Below are 14,120 nucleotides of genomic sequence, written 5' to 3' on the forward strand. Positions count from 1 at the left end.
ATGAGCACACCGCTTTGGGTTTGCAGGTGCACCAGGAAATAAAAGCTTTTTGGGGAAAAAAAGGATCAGAAAATAAAATGCAGCTGGAGAAACTGGAGTGAGAAACTGAAATGGAGTCAGTGGCAGGAGCTGCTCTAGCTTTGGAGTGGGATAAAATGTGTTGTCTGGAGTTAAATTTTCCTTTTGATTTTCTTTAATGTGGGCACGGACCACGTGAAGGGAATTAAAAATAATCTCCTGCTTGTGTTAGCACAGGAAGGGAGTTCAGTATTCCCTGGTTTTTGTGGATTCTTGTCAGGAATGTGGTCATCCCTGTGTGTGTTCCATTGCTCATCCTCTGCTGTCCTGAAGGGGTAGAAATGGGGCAGGACTTGGGGTTTTTCTTCCCCAGTTCTGCAAAACTTATTGTTATAATAAGTTCTAACTTATTGTTAGAAGGTGATGGCAGTGGAGAAAACCATTGGGGACTTTACTTCCTAATGTCCCAATATCCCATCCATCCCTGCCCTATCACTCTGAAGCCATTTCCATGTCCTGTCCCTCCATCCCTTGTCCCCAGTCCCTCTCCAGCTCTCCTGTATTGGTGTCTCTGGGTCTGAAATGGTATTTCATGTTTGGACTCAGGTGTTTATCATTTCTTATCAGTAAAACAGCCTCACTACTGTGAGTTCAGCAGCTTTTCATTAGAAGGCACAAAATGGCAACAATCTCTTGTTCCAAGGGCTTTTAAGACTAAACTATCCAATTAAGAGCTGACACCTGGATTATTTTCCCTTTTAACCCAATAACTGATCCCACAGAGCTGCAATGGGGACTTTTCTGCCCAATTACAAAATGCCACCCAAACCCATGGAGAAGGAGGAAGAAGCAGCATGAAGGAGAAACCCAGGATGACACCCTGTGCCCTCCATCTTGCTTCCATCCACAACACACTAAAAATTCCAAAACCTCAATTTCTCACCAAGTGATGCACCTACACTGCTCTATATAATCTATTGCACACTTTTGTGGGTTCCAATCTAGTCTGGAGTTTAGGAAACTTTCTCCATGAATGAGGGTCAGGGTCAGGGCACCCCAGAGCAGACAGAGAAATATTCCTGGTGCCCTGGGTTTCCACATCCTGGAGCCCCTTTAGGCCCTGGAAAGGCCTCTGAGCTCTCCCTGGAGCCTTTTCTTCTCCAGGTGAGCACCCCCAGCTCTCCCAGCCTGGCTCCAGAGGGGTTCCAGCCCTCAGAGCATTTCCATGACCTCCTCTGGACTTGCTCCAGCAGCTCTACATCCCAGATCAGACACCTCACTGCAGTTGGGTTAGAAAATCTGTTGCCATTTCTTCCTATTTGATTTAGCATCAAATCCCTCCTGTTTTTCCCCAGTAAAATCCTTGCTCTGAACTCATGGGAAGAGATTTCCTGGAGTTCCGTGCTCTTGGCACATGTGGGAACTTCATGTCTTGTGGTAGGACCTGCTGGGTGTTAGGTGCAAGGAGCAGCTTTTGGCCTCTGCCAGATGCACTTTTCAGGCAGGGAAGGGTGTTCTCTCTTTAATTGAGATTGATGAAATGAATTTAGAAACCTCTCAAGAAGCAGCTTTTGTTCAGGCTGAAAATCTCAGTGGTATCAGAGGGATCTTTTCCCAGAGCTTTCCATGCAAAGCTGGATTCCTCTGGAGACAGGGGGAGTTTATTAACGTCTCATTTATTGTCAGAAGTCCCCCTGCCCTTGTCTCTGGGCTCCTTTGCTAAACCCCAAGCAGAGGAGCTGGGTTGTTGGATTTCTTTCAAGTGTGTGTTGTAAAATCCACTGGAGTTAGACCAGAGCACCCCAGCTCGGGAATTGCATCTCCTCCACCTGTCCAAAGCACATGAATGCATGGAAATCTCCACGAGAATCCCAAGGGCACTCAAAAAGAGTGGTAGTTGGGAGTTTTAAGATATTTTCAGCTGTCAGAGAAGAAATTCTTCACTGGGAGGGTGGACAGGCCCTGGAATGGAATTCCTAGAGCAGCTGGGAAACCTGGATCCCTGGCAGTGCCCAAGGCCAGGCTGGACACTGGGACTTGGAGCAGCCTGGGACAGTGGAAGGTGTCCCTGCCGATGGGATGATCTTTAATGTCCCTTCCAACCCAAACCATGCTTCCCCCAAGAGAATTCTGTAGTTCCCTGTTTTCCAGCTGCCTTTCCAGCACTTTTCCAGCTTTTCCCCGTTCTTTGGGCACCTTTTTCTCCTCAATCACGCTCCCAGTGGTGGGAAAAGCCACTCCAGCAGTGCTATGATCACCAGCAGGACATGTGGCAAAGGCAGCTTTGAACAAAAACAAACTTCCCCAAATTTGTTTAATCCCAAGATTTTCTGTCTTTAATTTATTGTTATTATTTTTGGCATCGGTGCATTGAGTGGGTGATCAGGTTTTCAGGACTCACTGATAAAATGTTAATTTCTAAAGCTGCCCCACTCAGGTTATGCAGGTGTTGGGATTTAAATATTTCCTATTTCCAGTTGGATTAAACCTATCTATGAGATATTTTATTTTTTTTTTATGCTCTCTAAGCGGATTCTCCAGCTGATCCGTCACAGTTATGAAAGAAAGGAAAAAAGAAAAACAAAACATTTTTTGCTGTGATCTTAGATATTTTCCAGGTTTTCACAGATATGAAAAGGAAGGATTTAAGCAAATCCATAATTTATTATTTGCCCTGGTGGATTTGCAGGCTCTATTAGAGACGTGCTGGATGGATATGGATTTTTTTTATGGCACCTGGGACAACAGAGAGGTCACAGGGAGAACTGAGGAGCTCCAAGTTGTCTCTTCCCTGATCCAGCCTTGTTCCTGTTTTCCCAATATCTGTTTGTTTACTGTTCCCGCTTTCCAGAGCCTCTACGGCCACCCTGGGGCAAGGAATCCATGGAATCTGCTTTTCCAGGCATTTTCTTAGCTTGGGGCTAATGGGTTGGTGGTTGTCCTTCACTTCTTAGGTGGAGAAAATGCAATCAATTTATTCTGACTGAAATTTAATTAAAATTTGGGCATTGGAGGGGTTTTACTGTGGTGGAGGTGGCTCAGCTCAAGCCCCTCTTCCCAAGCTGTGCTGCTGACAGCCCAAGCCAAGTGATTTTTGGGATGGATCTCCCTATGGATGAGGTTCCTGTTTTGTGCTGAGGGCTTTGCTGTCAGTGCTGGATTCTTTGGGAGAAGCTTGGAAGGAGAGCATGTGGCTCTTTGGTCTTTTGGGCATCTTCTCTTGGGAATTCGTTCAGCTATTTCCAAAATTCCCTAATTCTCACCCACAAATCCCTACTTACAGACCTTTATGGGCTAATTTTGGTGGGAATGAACCCCAGAATGAAAATCCAGCCTGGTGCTTACTCGAAAATATTCCATTATTTCCACCCTTCAACCCTGAAGAAGTTAACACAAACAATGCCTTTTTATCTGTAAAAACAGGGAAAAAATACAATCAGCAAATATATTGTGGAAAACCTAAATATTAATTACCCTGATGAGTGTTTTCCCTTTGAGTCTAACATTTTCCCTGCTGGATTTTCCCATAGTGTTGCCCACAGTGACACCTGCTGGAATCTGGGACAGGGTTGGCTTGCAGGTCCTGCTGAGTGAGTCCTGCCGGGGATTAATTAGGAAAATAAAATGAAGGGAGCACTTTATGAGGTGATGGAGACACCTACGGCCACTCAAGGAACGGCCACTAGGTTTGGAATGCTGGGAATATCAGCTGGAGATCCTCTATCCATGGGATCAATGGTTCAAACCCAGCTTTAAAGCAAAGATCAGACATGAAGATGGGGAGATCCTCTTCCCATCCCCAGACCTCCTCAAGGCATGGCTGGGTCCTTTTCCAGGGAATTTATTTCCCTTGGGAAATGGGGTTGCTCACACTTGAGGGTTTGTGCCTCTCTGGTTTTAAACATCCCCTCAGAGGTCTTGGGGATGGATTTGAAGTTCCCCATTCTCAGGGTGGCATTTGCAGTGCTTGGGTTGTAACAATGGGAATTGAAGAGTGTCCTCAAGATGGAAAAAGCTATTTCTTAATCCATGGAATGGGATGTTGCCAGCTTTAAGCTGCTGCTGTCCCAGGATTTTCCCTGTGTGGGATGGGATCCCATCTCCATTGGGGTCAGATCCCTCTCTTTGTAAATCCAGATGGCCATTTCCCCAATTCCTGCAGAGAAAGCCGTGCAAAGTAGAATTCAGAGGTTAAAAAAGCCCTGGTGGAGGAATTCTGGGATCATTGTATCATTGTCTGCTAAGGAAAGGGTCAGCTGTGCCTTGTGCTAAAAATCTGACCTAGATTACATTTCCCAGCCTTGCCCTGGTTTTGTTTTGTTTGGTTTGGTTTTTTTTAGGACTGATATAAAAGATGCTCTCAAAAAACCTACCCTGAATTACAAACCAGCTGGGAAAAATCCAATATTTCTGAGTGGGGTCATTGCACGAGAGATTGATGGAAGTGTTGCTGCTGCAAGGGCAGTTCTTGAACTGCTTCTTCCTTCAGAAATCTCAACTTTTACCATCTTCTGAATTCAGGATTGATTTATTTTTATTCCTCACACCTTCCTCTTTAGTCACCAGTTGTCCAAAATCCTGGAATGAGTTGGAGGCAGTGGAAAGGTCCTGTAAAATTTTCCTCCAGGCAAAGCTGAAATAGGCTCATGCAGCTCCAGCCACGTCAATTTTAGCAGCAGAGATTCTATTAAACAGTAAAAAATACTGATTTCTGCACTCAGGCAGCAGATATTTTGCATTCCTATTGTAAAATACAGGTTTTATCCCAATTTTCCAAATTCTGTTGTCAAGGAGACAGTGGCAACCCAGGTGAGTGGCTCAAGGCAGCTTCTTTTTCGTTTGGGAAAAGTTTTCATTGATGTTTCAAAAATGGAGATTTTACCTTTTCCCAGTTTATGCACAGAGTGAAAGTTCACTTGCTGCTTTAATAAATATATTTGGAGAAAACATTTGATCTTATGGAAGTGTGATTCACAAGAATTCCCTGTTGAGCAGACTGGGAATGGAGGCTGAGGTTGTGTCATGTGGGTTGGCAAAATTTTGCATTTTTTGTACCTTTTGGGGAGTTGATGAGAGAAATCAAGGGAAAAGGAGGATATTTTCCAGCAACAGCCAAAATCCATGGGGATATAACAGGGAATATGAATTGAGTGTTTAATTCACCTGCCAAACTCAGGGCTGGTTGTCACCTGCACAGAGCCCTCAAAGTGGAAGCAATTGGTGAATTCAGGGGTTTAAAGTGGGAAAATTACCTGTTGCAGTAAAGTCTGTTGAGGATGAATAAATCCAATGCTTTCTGTGATTTCCCTTCCAGTAAAGTTGGTTTCCAGTGATAATTTGAAGTGCATTTTCATATGGAGATGTAGAGTCTCCTCTTGAGTCTGGACCACAAAAAGAAAATACATTTCATAGCAGGTGACTGGAAAAGTGGCTGAATATATTGAATTAATGTGCATTTTTTTATTCCTCCTGATCGATTCTGAAATGAGTTTGGATCCTGGTGGCAATGCAAATACCTGGGGTGAATAAGCATGCGAAATTTGGAGGAAATGAAGGAAAAGAAATGAAACAAATGTGTTGATTTAAGTTGTTTACTTCCAGTTTCATTTTGGCAAGGAATTGATTCCCACTCTAATAGCTGTGGAATAGACCTGTGGATTTAGGGAGGGCAGTGGGATTTCTACACACCTTCTTCCATTATGATCAGGGAAACAAAATCAGAGCTGTTTGGGAAAGGATTGAAGAGCAGCTCTTCTTGCATTTCAATGAAATTTAATTAAACCCCCATGGACTTGAGCTGCTAGTGATTGGTTTTGTGGTGCAGTCCCATCATTGGGTTCTGTTTCTGGTTGGATTTCCTCAAAGTTCCTGTGTGTAATGTCCCAAGGAGGCTGGGAATGCCATAGAATTGTAGAGATTTCAATCCTACAAAAGCATAAAATTACATTAATGTGACTGGCCCAAGGTGCACAAAGTCTTAATTTTTTAAATTGTGTTTTTATTTTTGCTGAATTTTACTGTTTGCTAATTTTTACTCAAGGTGACTGATGAATTGATTCCACTCTGTTGCCTGGGGATCCTTTTTCTAATTACTGATTCTCAGCTAATTCTCCACATTTCACAGTCATTATCTGTGAATCTGGTATTATTTAAATTCCTAAGCAAAGCTTTTTGGGGGTTTTGACCCCAATTTGTGGCTTGATCTGTAGCCTAATCCCACTACTGCCTTTTACCCAACTAGTTTATCTGTTATCTCCTCTGGGAATGAATCCTAATTTTTCCCATATCAGTTCATCTTGTTTTTCTGGAAAATCTTGTTTGCTACACTCCTCTCCGATTTCTCCTGACCCTGTGCTGCTCTCACCCCTCTGTCATCTCTCTGCTCTCTTAGTCCTTGAACTCTTTGAGTTCTCCCTCTTGATCTTTGAGGTTGGTCTTGACCTTTTCCCTTCTTCACCTCCCTCTCTATCTCTGAACTTCAGCATCCTCAACCTCCCCACATTCCTGTTTCTTCTCAGGAGGCACTCCTTAAAAAAGAGAGTTTGAAGCACAACAAATCCTCACCCACACAGGCCAGCTCCTGCTCTCCAGCCAGCCCAAGGGCATTCCAGGAATGGCAGAAGGAAGGGGCCAGGAGCTCCTCCCATCTCGTGGACCTTCTCTTTGGAAAGCAGGAATCCTGGCCAGCTTTTACCAAACACGGTCCCTTATCCACCTTGTTTCCTTTTAATTATCCCTGAAAATTGCACTCAGCAAGAGTTGGGTTGAAGTCCAGTAGAATGTAAAAAAAAAGGAGATAAAAGCACAGCCAAGAGGACAATGTCGTGTTTTTCATGACTAGGAGATGAAACCATTGAGGTTTATCCCCAGTGTGTGTCCTTCTCCTTAGTACTGCCTGGTTTAGGGGGATTCTGAGGTGAGCTGTGTTTGCTCTATGGCAAACCTCATAAATCCTCTTTGGTAGCTCACAAATGCTCCTAATTATCCACTGTTAATTGCCATGAGGAGAGTTTTGTGAAGGTTGGGTTTTCAGGTGTAAAGACCTTGACTTTGGTGGTGTAAAAGGAAACCAAACTGCTCAGCTGTGTGTTCTGAGTCATGGAAGTGCCAGAGATGTGGAGCTGCTGCTTCTTTCCATGAGAGAATTCAACCTTCAGGCAGCTTCTGAATTACCACAACAGTAGTGTCTTATTTACACCTCAATGCGAAAAGCTTGAGTTCCTGGTGGGAATTCAGCCTGGGTTTCAGAACCAGCAGTTTCACCAGAGGAGTTGTCAGAGCTTTGGTCAGAGTTGGAAAAGTCACAGTTTGGAGATGGCTTTTTGCTCTAAATTGGAATGTGTTGACTTTCTCTCTTCCACAGTTCCTATTTGTATAGCATTATTCTCATCTCCTGTCTTGTCCCAGGAGGGCTGGGTCCAGCTCAGTTTGTGGAGATTTTTTTTGCCTTTGAGACACTGAAATGGGAGGAGGTTTTGAGAGAAAGGGCTGGCACCATCCTGCTCTTCCTATCTCCTTCCCTCCTGCTCACTCTAAACACAGCACAGGGAACAGCAGTGCCAAACACAAAGAAAACCAACCAGAAATTAAATCAATAATTTATCCAAAGAGCTTCAAATTAGGGACATTTCTCACATCTTTGCACTTCAGGAACAGCAGGGCCCTGTTGTTTATCCCCTTTGGTTTATCCATTTCAGTGTGTATCCCATGGATTAGGTAGAGGCTGTGCTTCCTTTTGCTTCAATGAAATAGTTGTTGCATATCCTTTTTTTACTATTCTCATACATCCTTTTCGATTCCTTTTCCCTGGAGCAATCCCTGTTCCTCAGCAGCACAGATTATATCTTGATATAATACAGGTTTTATCTTGTTGAGGACAGATGAACTCTTTGTGGGGAGTCATCTCTTAAATCATAGTTTAATTTTAAGCAGGTACTCTTGGACCAGGGAGTTGGATCAGTAATCCTCATGTGTCCCAACTATTTCCAACCCTAGAATTCCAGGATTTGTATTATTCCAGAAGCTGAGCTGTGTCCATGCACAACCAGCCCCTTAGGAGGTATATTAAGAGCCTTGCTCAGGAATGGTTTTGCAGGAACTGGAAGGAATCCATAAAGGCAGAAGGCCCCACAATTGGACAAGACAGCCAGGGTGTCCAGCTCATTCCCAGAAGTGTTTTCCTCAGTGCTGTCACAGCCCATTAAGGAGCCACAGTGAATCAGTGCAGAGGAAATGTCTCCCAAATGGATTGGACAGGGAGACAGGCTCCTGTCATTGTCACAGCACAGCTTTTGCTGTAAAAGACATACTCAGTGCTGGTGGGATATCAAAGAGCTCTATCTTTAAGGAGGAAGAGTAAGTTTGTAGTGCCATCAGTGTGAAAAACTAAACAAAAAAATTGCTGCAGGACATTGCAGCTCAGTTAGAGCCAGCTGAGTGAAAATGACAGGAGCATGGAACAATTTGGGTAGGAAGGGACTTAAAGCCCATCCTGTTCCACACCTTCCACTGTCCCAGGCTGCTCTCAGCACCAAAGTCCAGCCTGGCCTTGGGCACTGCCAGGGATCCAGGGCCTGCCCACCCTGCCAGGGAACAATTCCTAATTCCCAATATCCCATCCAGCCCTGCCCTCTGGCACTTAGAAGCCATTCCCTGTGTCCTGTCTCTCCATCCCTTGGAAATAGTCTCTCTCCATCTTTTTGCAGATTCCCTTCTGGTCCTAGAAGGTCACAGTGAGGTTCCCCTTCCTCATCTCCCTTCTCAATTCTGTGCTCATAATTATCATGGAATTAAGGGCATGAGTTAACCCTCTCTCCCCCTCCTCACTTCCCACTTGTTGCCCTCTAGCTAAGCTGCTGCTTGGGTCTTGAGATGTCTTAAATGTCAAAAATTAGGGATAAATGAGGAGAGGACTAGAAAAGCATAATCCTCCCCTCTGGCTATTTCAAGCAGTAGCATTTTTAGATAATCCCTGGGAGTTTTACACTTGGTAAAACCAGGGAAACAAATCTGTGTGATTTTTAAGTTCAGTACAGAAGACTGATATTTACCTGCTTGGTTTTTTAGCATTTTCAGCAAATAAATATATTTTTCCATTTTATTTTGTTTGCATACCTGTTGTCATTTTAGGATGTTTAAGGCAGCAAATCCTGAACAGGAAAAATAGATCTTCTAAAAGCTGCTTCTGTTTGGAGTTTTGCTGGCAGTTCTCTGAATATTTTTTAAAGCGTCAGCAAAATAACCATATTTAGGTTATTTTTATTTTATTTTAAAAACACTCTGGATGCAATGGGTGGGGCATGGAGAACTGTCATCAACCTGTGTTGCTGTCACTGGTTTTTGTGGTCCAAACTCAGCTCCAGCTTTGAAGTCCTCATTTCAAAGCCACCTTTGTGCCTCTGCTCCCCTGAGGAGACCTTTGGCGCCGTGGGTCATGGAGCATTCCAAACTCTCTGTTTCCCACCTTTTCCCAAACATTCTCAGCATAAACACGGCAGTCAGGGGCATCCAGGGGGAGGAAAAATGAACTTTTTCTCAAGTTTAATGCTTGGGTTGGGCTCCAGAGTGAAGGTTTCTCCGTGAAACCTGGTCCTGCCTAAACATCTTGTTTTTAGTCAAGAATTCCTCACAAGACCAGGCCAGGCTCTCAAAAATCTCAATTTTAGTCAAGGTTTCTCCACACAACCTGGTCAGCTCTCAAACATCTCATTTTTAGTCAAGGTTTCTCCACACAACCTGGTCAGCTCTCAAACATCTCATTTTTGGGCAAGGATTCCTCACAAGACCAGGGCAGGCTCTCAAACATCTCAATTTTAGTCAAGGTTTCTCCATGAGGCCTGATTGAGGTTTTTCTATGGGGCCTGATCAGGGTTTCTCCACACAACCTGGTCAGGTCTAAAACATCTCATTTTTAGTTGCGGTTTCTCCACAAGGCCTGTGTGGGATATCAAACGTCTCATTTTTAGTCAGAGTTTCTCTGTGAGGCCTTGGTGGGAACTTTAACATCTTGTTTTTAATGAAAGTTTTTTCTTGAGGCCTGGTTGAGGTTTCTCCATGAGCCTGGGTAGGATCTCAAACATCTTGTTTTTAGTTGAGGTTTCTCCATGAGACCTAGTTGAGATTTAGTCCATGAAGCCTGGTTGAGCTCTCAAATATCTCATTTTTAGTCGTGGTTTCTCCATGTGGCCTGGTCAGACTCTCAGGCATCTTATTTTTGGTGGTATTTAGGAGCAGAAGCTCCAGTTGAAGTTTGTGACTGATCAGTCAAGTTCAGTGGGCCAAAGTCCTCAGCCAGATGTGAAGGTTTGAAGTAGCAAAGGTGATGGTTTTTTGTGTGGTGGCTGAGATGTGCCCTGGTGTGTTGGGGACAAAGAAATTCATCACACATTTAATTGTTCTGAGATGGATGGATTGGGGTGGTCACTGACATATGGTTTGTACATTGCTTTGGGTCCTGTGTCTGTGGGAGATTTTCACCCTGGGGAGCACTGGGACTCAAAAAAGGAGTTTATTGACAAAATTTGGTGCTGTTGGGCCCCACTGTTTCTAATTTTGTCCATTTTCAATATAAGTTGGTCTCATAAAAATACAGTCACTCCTGAAGAGAGCTTGCATTTGGTATTTCTCTACTCAAAGAAATGTCCATGTCCACTCCTTGGCATTCTGCACAGGATGGGGGATTTCATAAAATGGGATAGTTTTTAGAGCAAATCTGACTTGATCATGAGATTGGTACTTTTCCTTTGGGGAACCTGGAACAGGTCATGGTGACCTATCCATGCCTTATCCTCTCAGACCTGCTGAGTGAGCATTCTTCCCCTTGGTGCTGGGATTTTTTTGCTCACTTTAAGTAAAACTGAAAATAGAAGTAAAGGGAATAAAAAGCCCTGGTATTATTATAGAAGCTGTTCTTACTGGACAAACAGCAATCTCCATGGAAAGGACTTGGTGGAGGGCTTTAAAGAGAGGAAGAGCTTCACTTTTGCTCATTTAGGTTGGAAATGCTGTTTTGTGAAAGATTCCCGCTTCTCTGTGTGCTGAGGGACAGGATGGGAGGAAACAGCCTCAGGCTGAGCCAAGGGAGGCTCAGCTGGGACAGCAGCAGGAATTTCTGCATGGAAAGGGTGCTCAGGCCTTGGCAGGGGAGGTTTGGAGGTGTCCAAGGAAGGGCTGGAGGTGGCACTCAGTGCTCTGGGCTGGGGACAAAGTGGGAGTGAGTCACCAGGTGGACTCCTTGCTCTTGGGAGGTCTTTTCCAACCTCAGTCATTCTGAGATTCTATGAACTTTTGCCAAAACACTTCTTCAGAGATCTTTGATGGTACCAGAGGTACCTGAGGAGGTATTGCTGCCTCTCAAGTAGGGCTAAAAGCAAGAGCCTTGTTTTTATTTCCACTTCCATGTGCTCTAAGTGACCTCTTGGGCACGTTGCCTGCCCAGGATGATGCACTGACACTGGGCAGGTAGCAAGAATTCCATTAGAAGGGTGAAGCACACAGATAAGCTGATTTGTGTTAGAAAACAAGGATTTAAGAGCAGGAGCTCTGCTAAAGGATGGGAAGGATGGGTTGATTCAAGCATGAAAAATTCTGTGTAGAATTAGTTGTGAAAGAAATGGTTTGGAATACATAAACATGAGGATGTGGGTGGCAGGGAGGGTGTGGAAAGAGGCACCAGTGAGGAGCAGGTCAAGTGAAATGAAAGCTCTGGGCACTCAAGGAGGGACTAGAGGAATGTGATTGGAATGTTGGAAGGACTTGGATGAGATTAGAGCTCAGTTTAAAAAAGAAGAGTGGCAACTTTAGGTGCTTTGAAGCTCAAGTTTGTGTTCCTCCCATTCCTTTGGAAGAGTTCTGGGTGGGAAGAGCCATGTGTGGGAATGATTGGGAAGATTTAGGGGTGGAATGGAATTTATGGGTTAGAAGGTTGGGAGAACTTGTGGGTGGGAATTGGTTACAGCAGCAGGACTGAGACTCAGTTCTGCAGTTGTTGTTGGTGCTGGTGGTAGTTGGTGAGCAGGACCAAGAAATGGCCTTTTAGGGAGCAGATTTCGCATGTTAAATTGCCCAGAAATCATATAAAAGTACCACTGATGTATCTAATGAATATGAATTACCTGTTGTAAATTTAGAAGCCATTAGCCCAATATTTTCATTAATTAGATTTTTGGGTGCCTACAGGATTCCACTTGAGGGTGGTCTGATCCCAACACCTGAAATCAGGCCCTTCCAAAGAATTTCAGCCTGGATGGTCAAAAATGTGCACTTTAAATCTGCTCTCCAGAAACACCCAATATAAGCAGTAAAACTTTACAAGTTTGTCTCCAGGTCTCCTCCAGACATTTTTTCCCTCTCTCTTCCCACTCTGGCACATGAAAATGGGAAAAGCTGGGGGTTCTGTTATCAGTCTGTAAATGATAAAAAGGTTGGGTATAAAGATAAATAAACAAACTCAGGTCAACACAATACTTTTGAAAAAAAATCTCAAGCTTAACCAAATTTGAGGATTTGGGTTAACTCCCCTGTTTTAGCTCCAGTCTTTGCTTGTTTATACTTACTTTGGGATAAGAAGATCTGATGGTGAGTGCAGGGCATTTTTGGGGTGATTTTGTCCCAGATTTGGACTGGGATAGAATACTCAATACCTCCAGCTCTCCTGGTCATGGTTGAAGAATCCAAGAGACATTTATCCCAAGGGAGATGCAGGAAAGGTTGGGTGGGAAACTCTTGGCATCCCCCAGCCTGCTGTTGATTGAATTTGCAAGGGTAGAGCATCTGGGATAAAAAATTACAAGGTTTGGGGGTGTCTAAATTGAATTGAAAGTCTTGATTTAGAAAATATTTTGGGTTTTGGGTGATGTGTAAATGCACATTGCTTTTGATGGGGTGACACAAGGGATGAAAGTGTCCTAACAAGTTTAGATGGCAGCATTGATAAGCTGTGACATGAATTTAGCAAGAGCTGTTCCACAAAATGAGGCAAAAATGGACAGATTAAACTACTGTAATAACAGGAGAAAAGCAAAACTTACTTGCTGAATAAAACCCTTGCTAGCAAAGCTGGAAAACCACCAAAACCAACCAAAAAAAAAAGGAGAAAAAAATTTTTACCAGACTTCTTATAACAGTTTAGTTCATGTAGCTTATTCCCTGTTGGAAATTCCTCTGTCTCATTGATGTGCTAAAAATGGATTCAGGCTGTGAGGATAATTCATCTGGGCACAGGCTGGCACCAGCACAGCCAGAAGAAAAATGGGCAAACCACAAATGCTTCCAGTTTAATTATTCCATTCCTTACCACAGGACAATCTTTAAGTCACAGCCAATGTCAAGCTGGGATAAAAGGGGTCCAGGGTGATGTTCTTGCAAAGCTGCCAAAATATGGGCTGGGGAATAGGCTCTGCTTTTATTTGTTCATCTTCATTTGGTTCCTTTGCCTCTTGCAGACTCACTACGAGAGCGGAGAGTACATCATCCGCCAAGGGGCTCGAGGGGACACCTTCTTTATCATCAGCAAAGGAAAGGTGAGTTCACACCTTGCCAGGCCAAGGGGCTCCCAAAATCCTGCTCCAGCCTCTCTCTCCCCCCTTTCAAGGCACAAATGTGCCAGAACTTGACCTTTAATGGAGCTCCTTGGCTGGGTCAGGAAGAGTGGCCTGAAGGGCTGAAAATGAAATCCCTGTCCTCCCAGGCAACACTTTGGGGTGGAAACTGTTGTGGAATCTCTGGGCAAATGACCATGAAACTCAATTTCTTTGAAATAAATCCTACAATACTCCATGATTTCTCTGCTTAGCATCCCCCTTCCAAGGCTGGCTTCCAGGCTCCATTCCCATGGCTTCCTCTTCTCAGCTTGTCCAAATAATAGTAATGCAGGGACCTCTGAGCTGTGTCCATAGGGGGAAAAAAGGTCTAAGTTTCTCTTCCACTGCTCACAGGGAAAATATTTTTGACCTCATTTCCCATAAAACACTGATGGGATGTTATAGACTGAGTTTCTTCCTTCTATTCAACAATTATTTATAATTTTTTTTAGCCAGCCTAATACACTTGAGAGACACTTGGCTTCTTTCCACATAGCAGGATGGAGATTTTGGAGGGAATAC

General features: G+C 43.9%; 1 protein-coding gene across 4 annotated transcripts in view; it reads left to right on the forward strand.

The window, feature by feature from the left end:
- Positions 1–14,120, forward strand: part of PRKG1 (protein kinase cGMP-dependent 1) — a 368,158-nt gene that overhangs the window by 266,968 nt on the left and 87,070 nt on the right. For all 4 annotated transcript variants that reach the window (XM_074544544.1, XM_074544546.1, XM_074544545.1 and 1 more), the window contains exon 6: positions 13,461–13,538. In XM_074544544.1, coding sequence (XP_074400645.1) covers positions 13,461–13,538 — 78 coding nt within the window. The remainder of the gene's footprint in view (positions 1–13,460; positions 13,539–14,120) is intronic.

This window comes from Zonotrichia albicollis, chromosome 7 (genome assembly GCF_047830755.1).
Source record: "Zonotrichia albicollis isolate bZonAlb1 chromosome 7, bZonAlb1.hap1, whole genome shotgun sequence".
Lineage (NCBI taxonomy): Eukaryota > Metazoa > Chordata > Aves > Passeriformes > Passerellidae > Zonotrichia > Zonotrichia albicollis.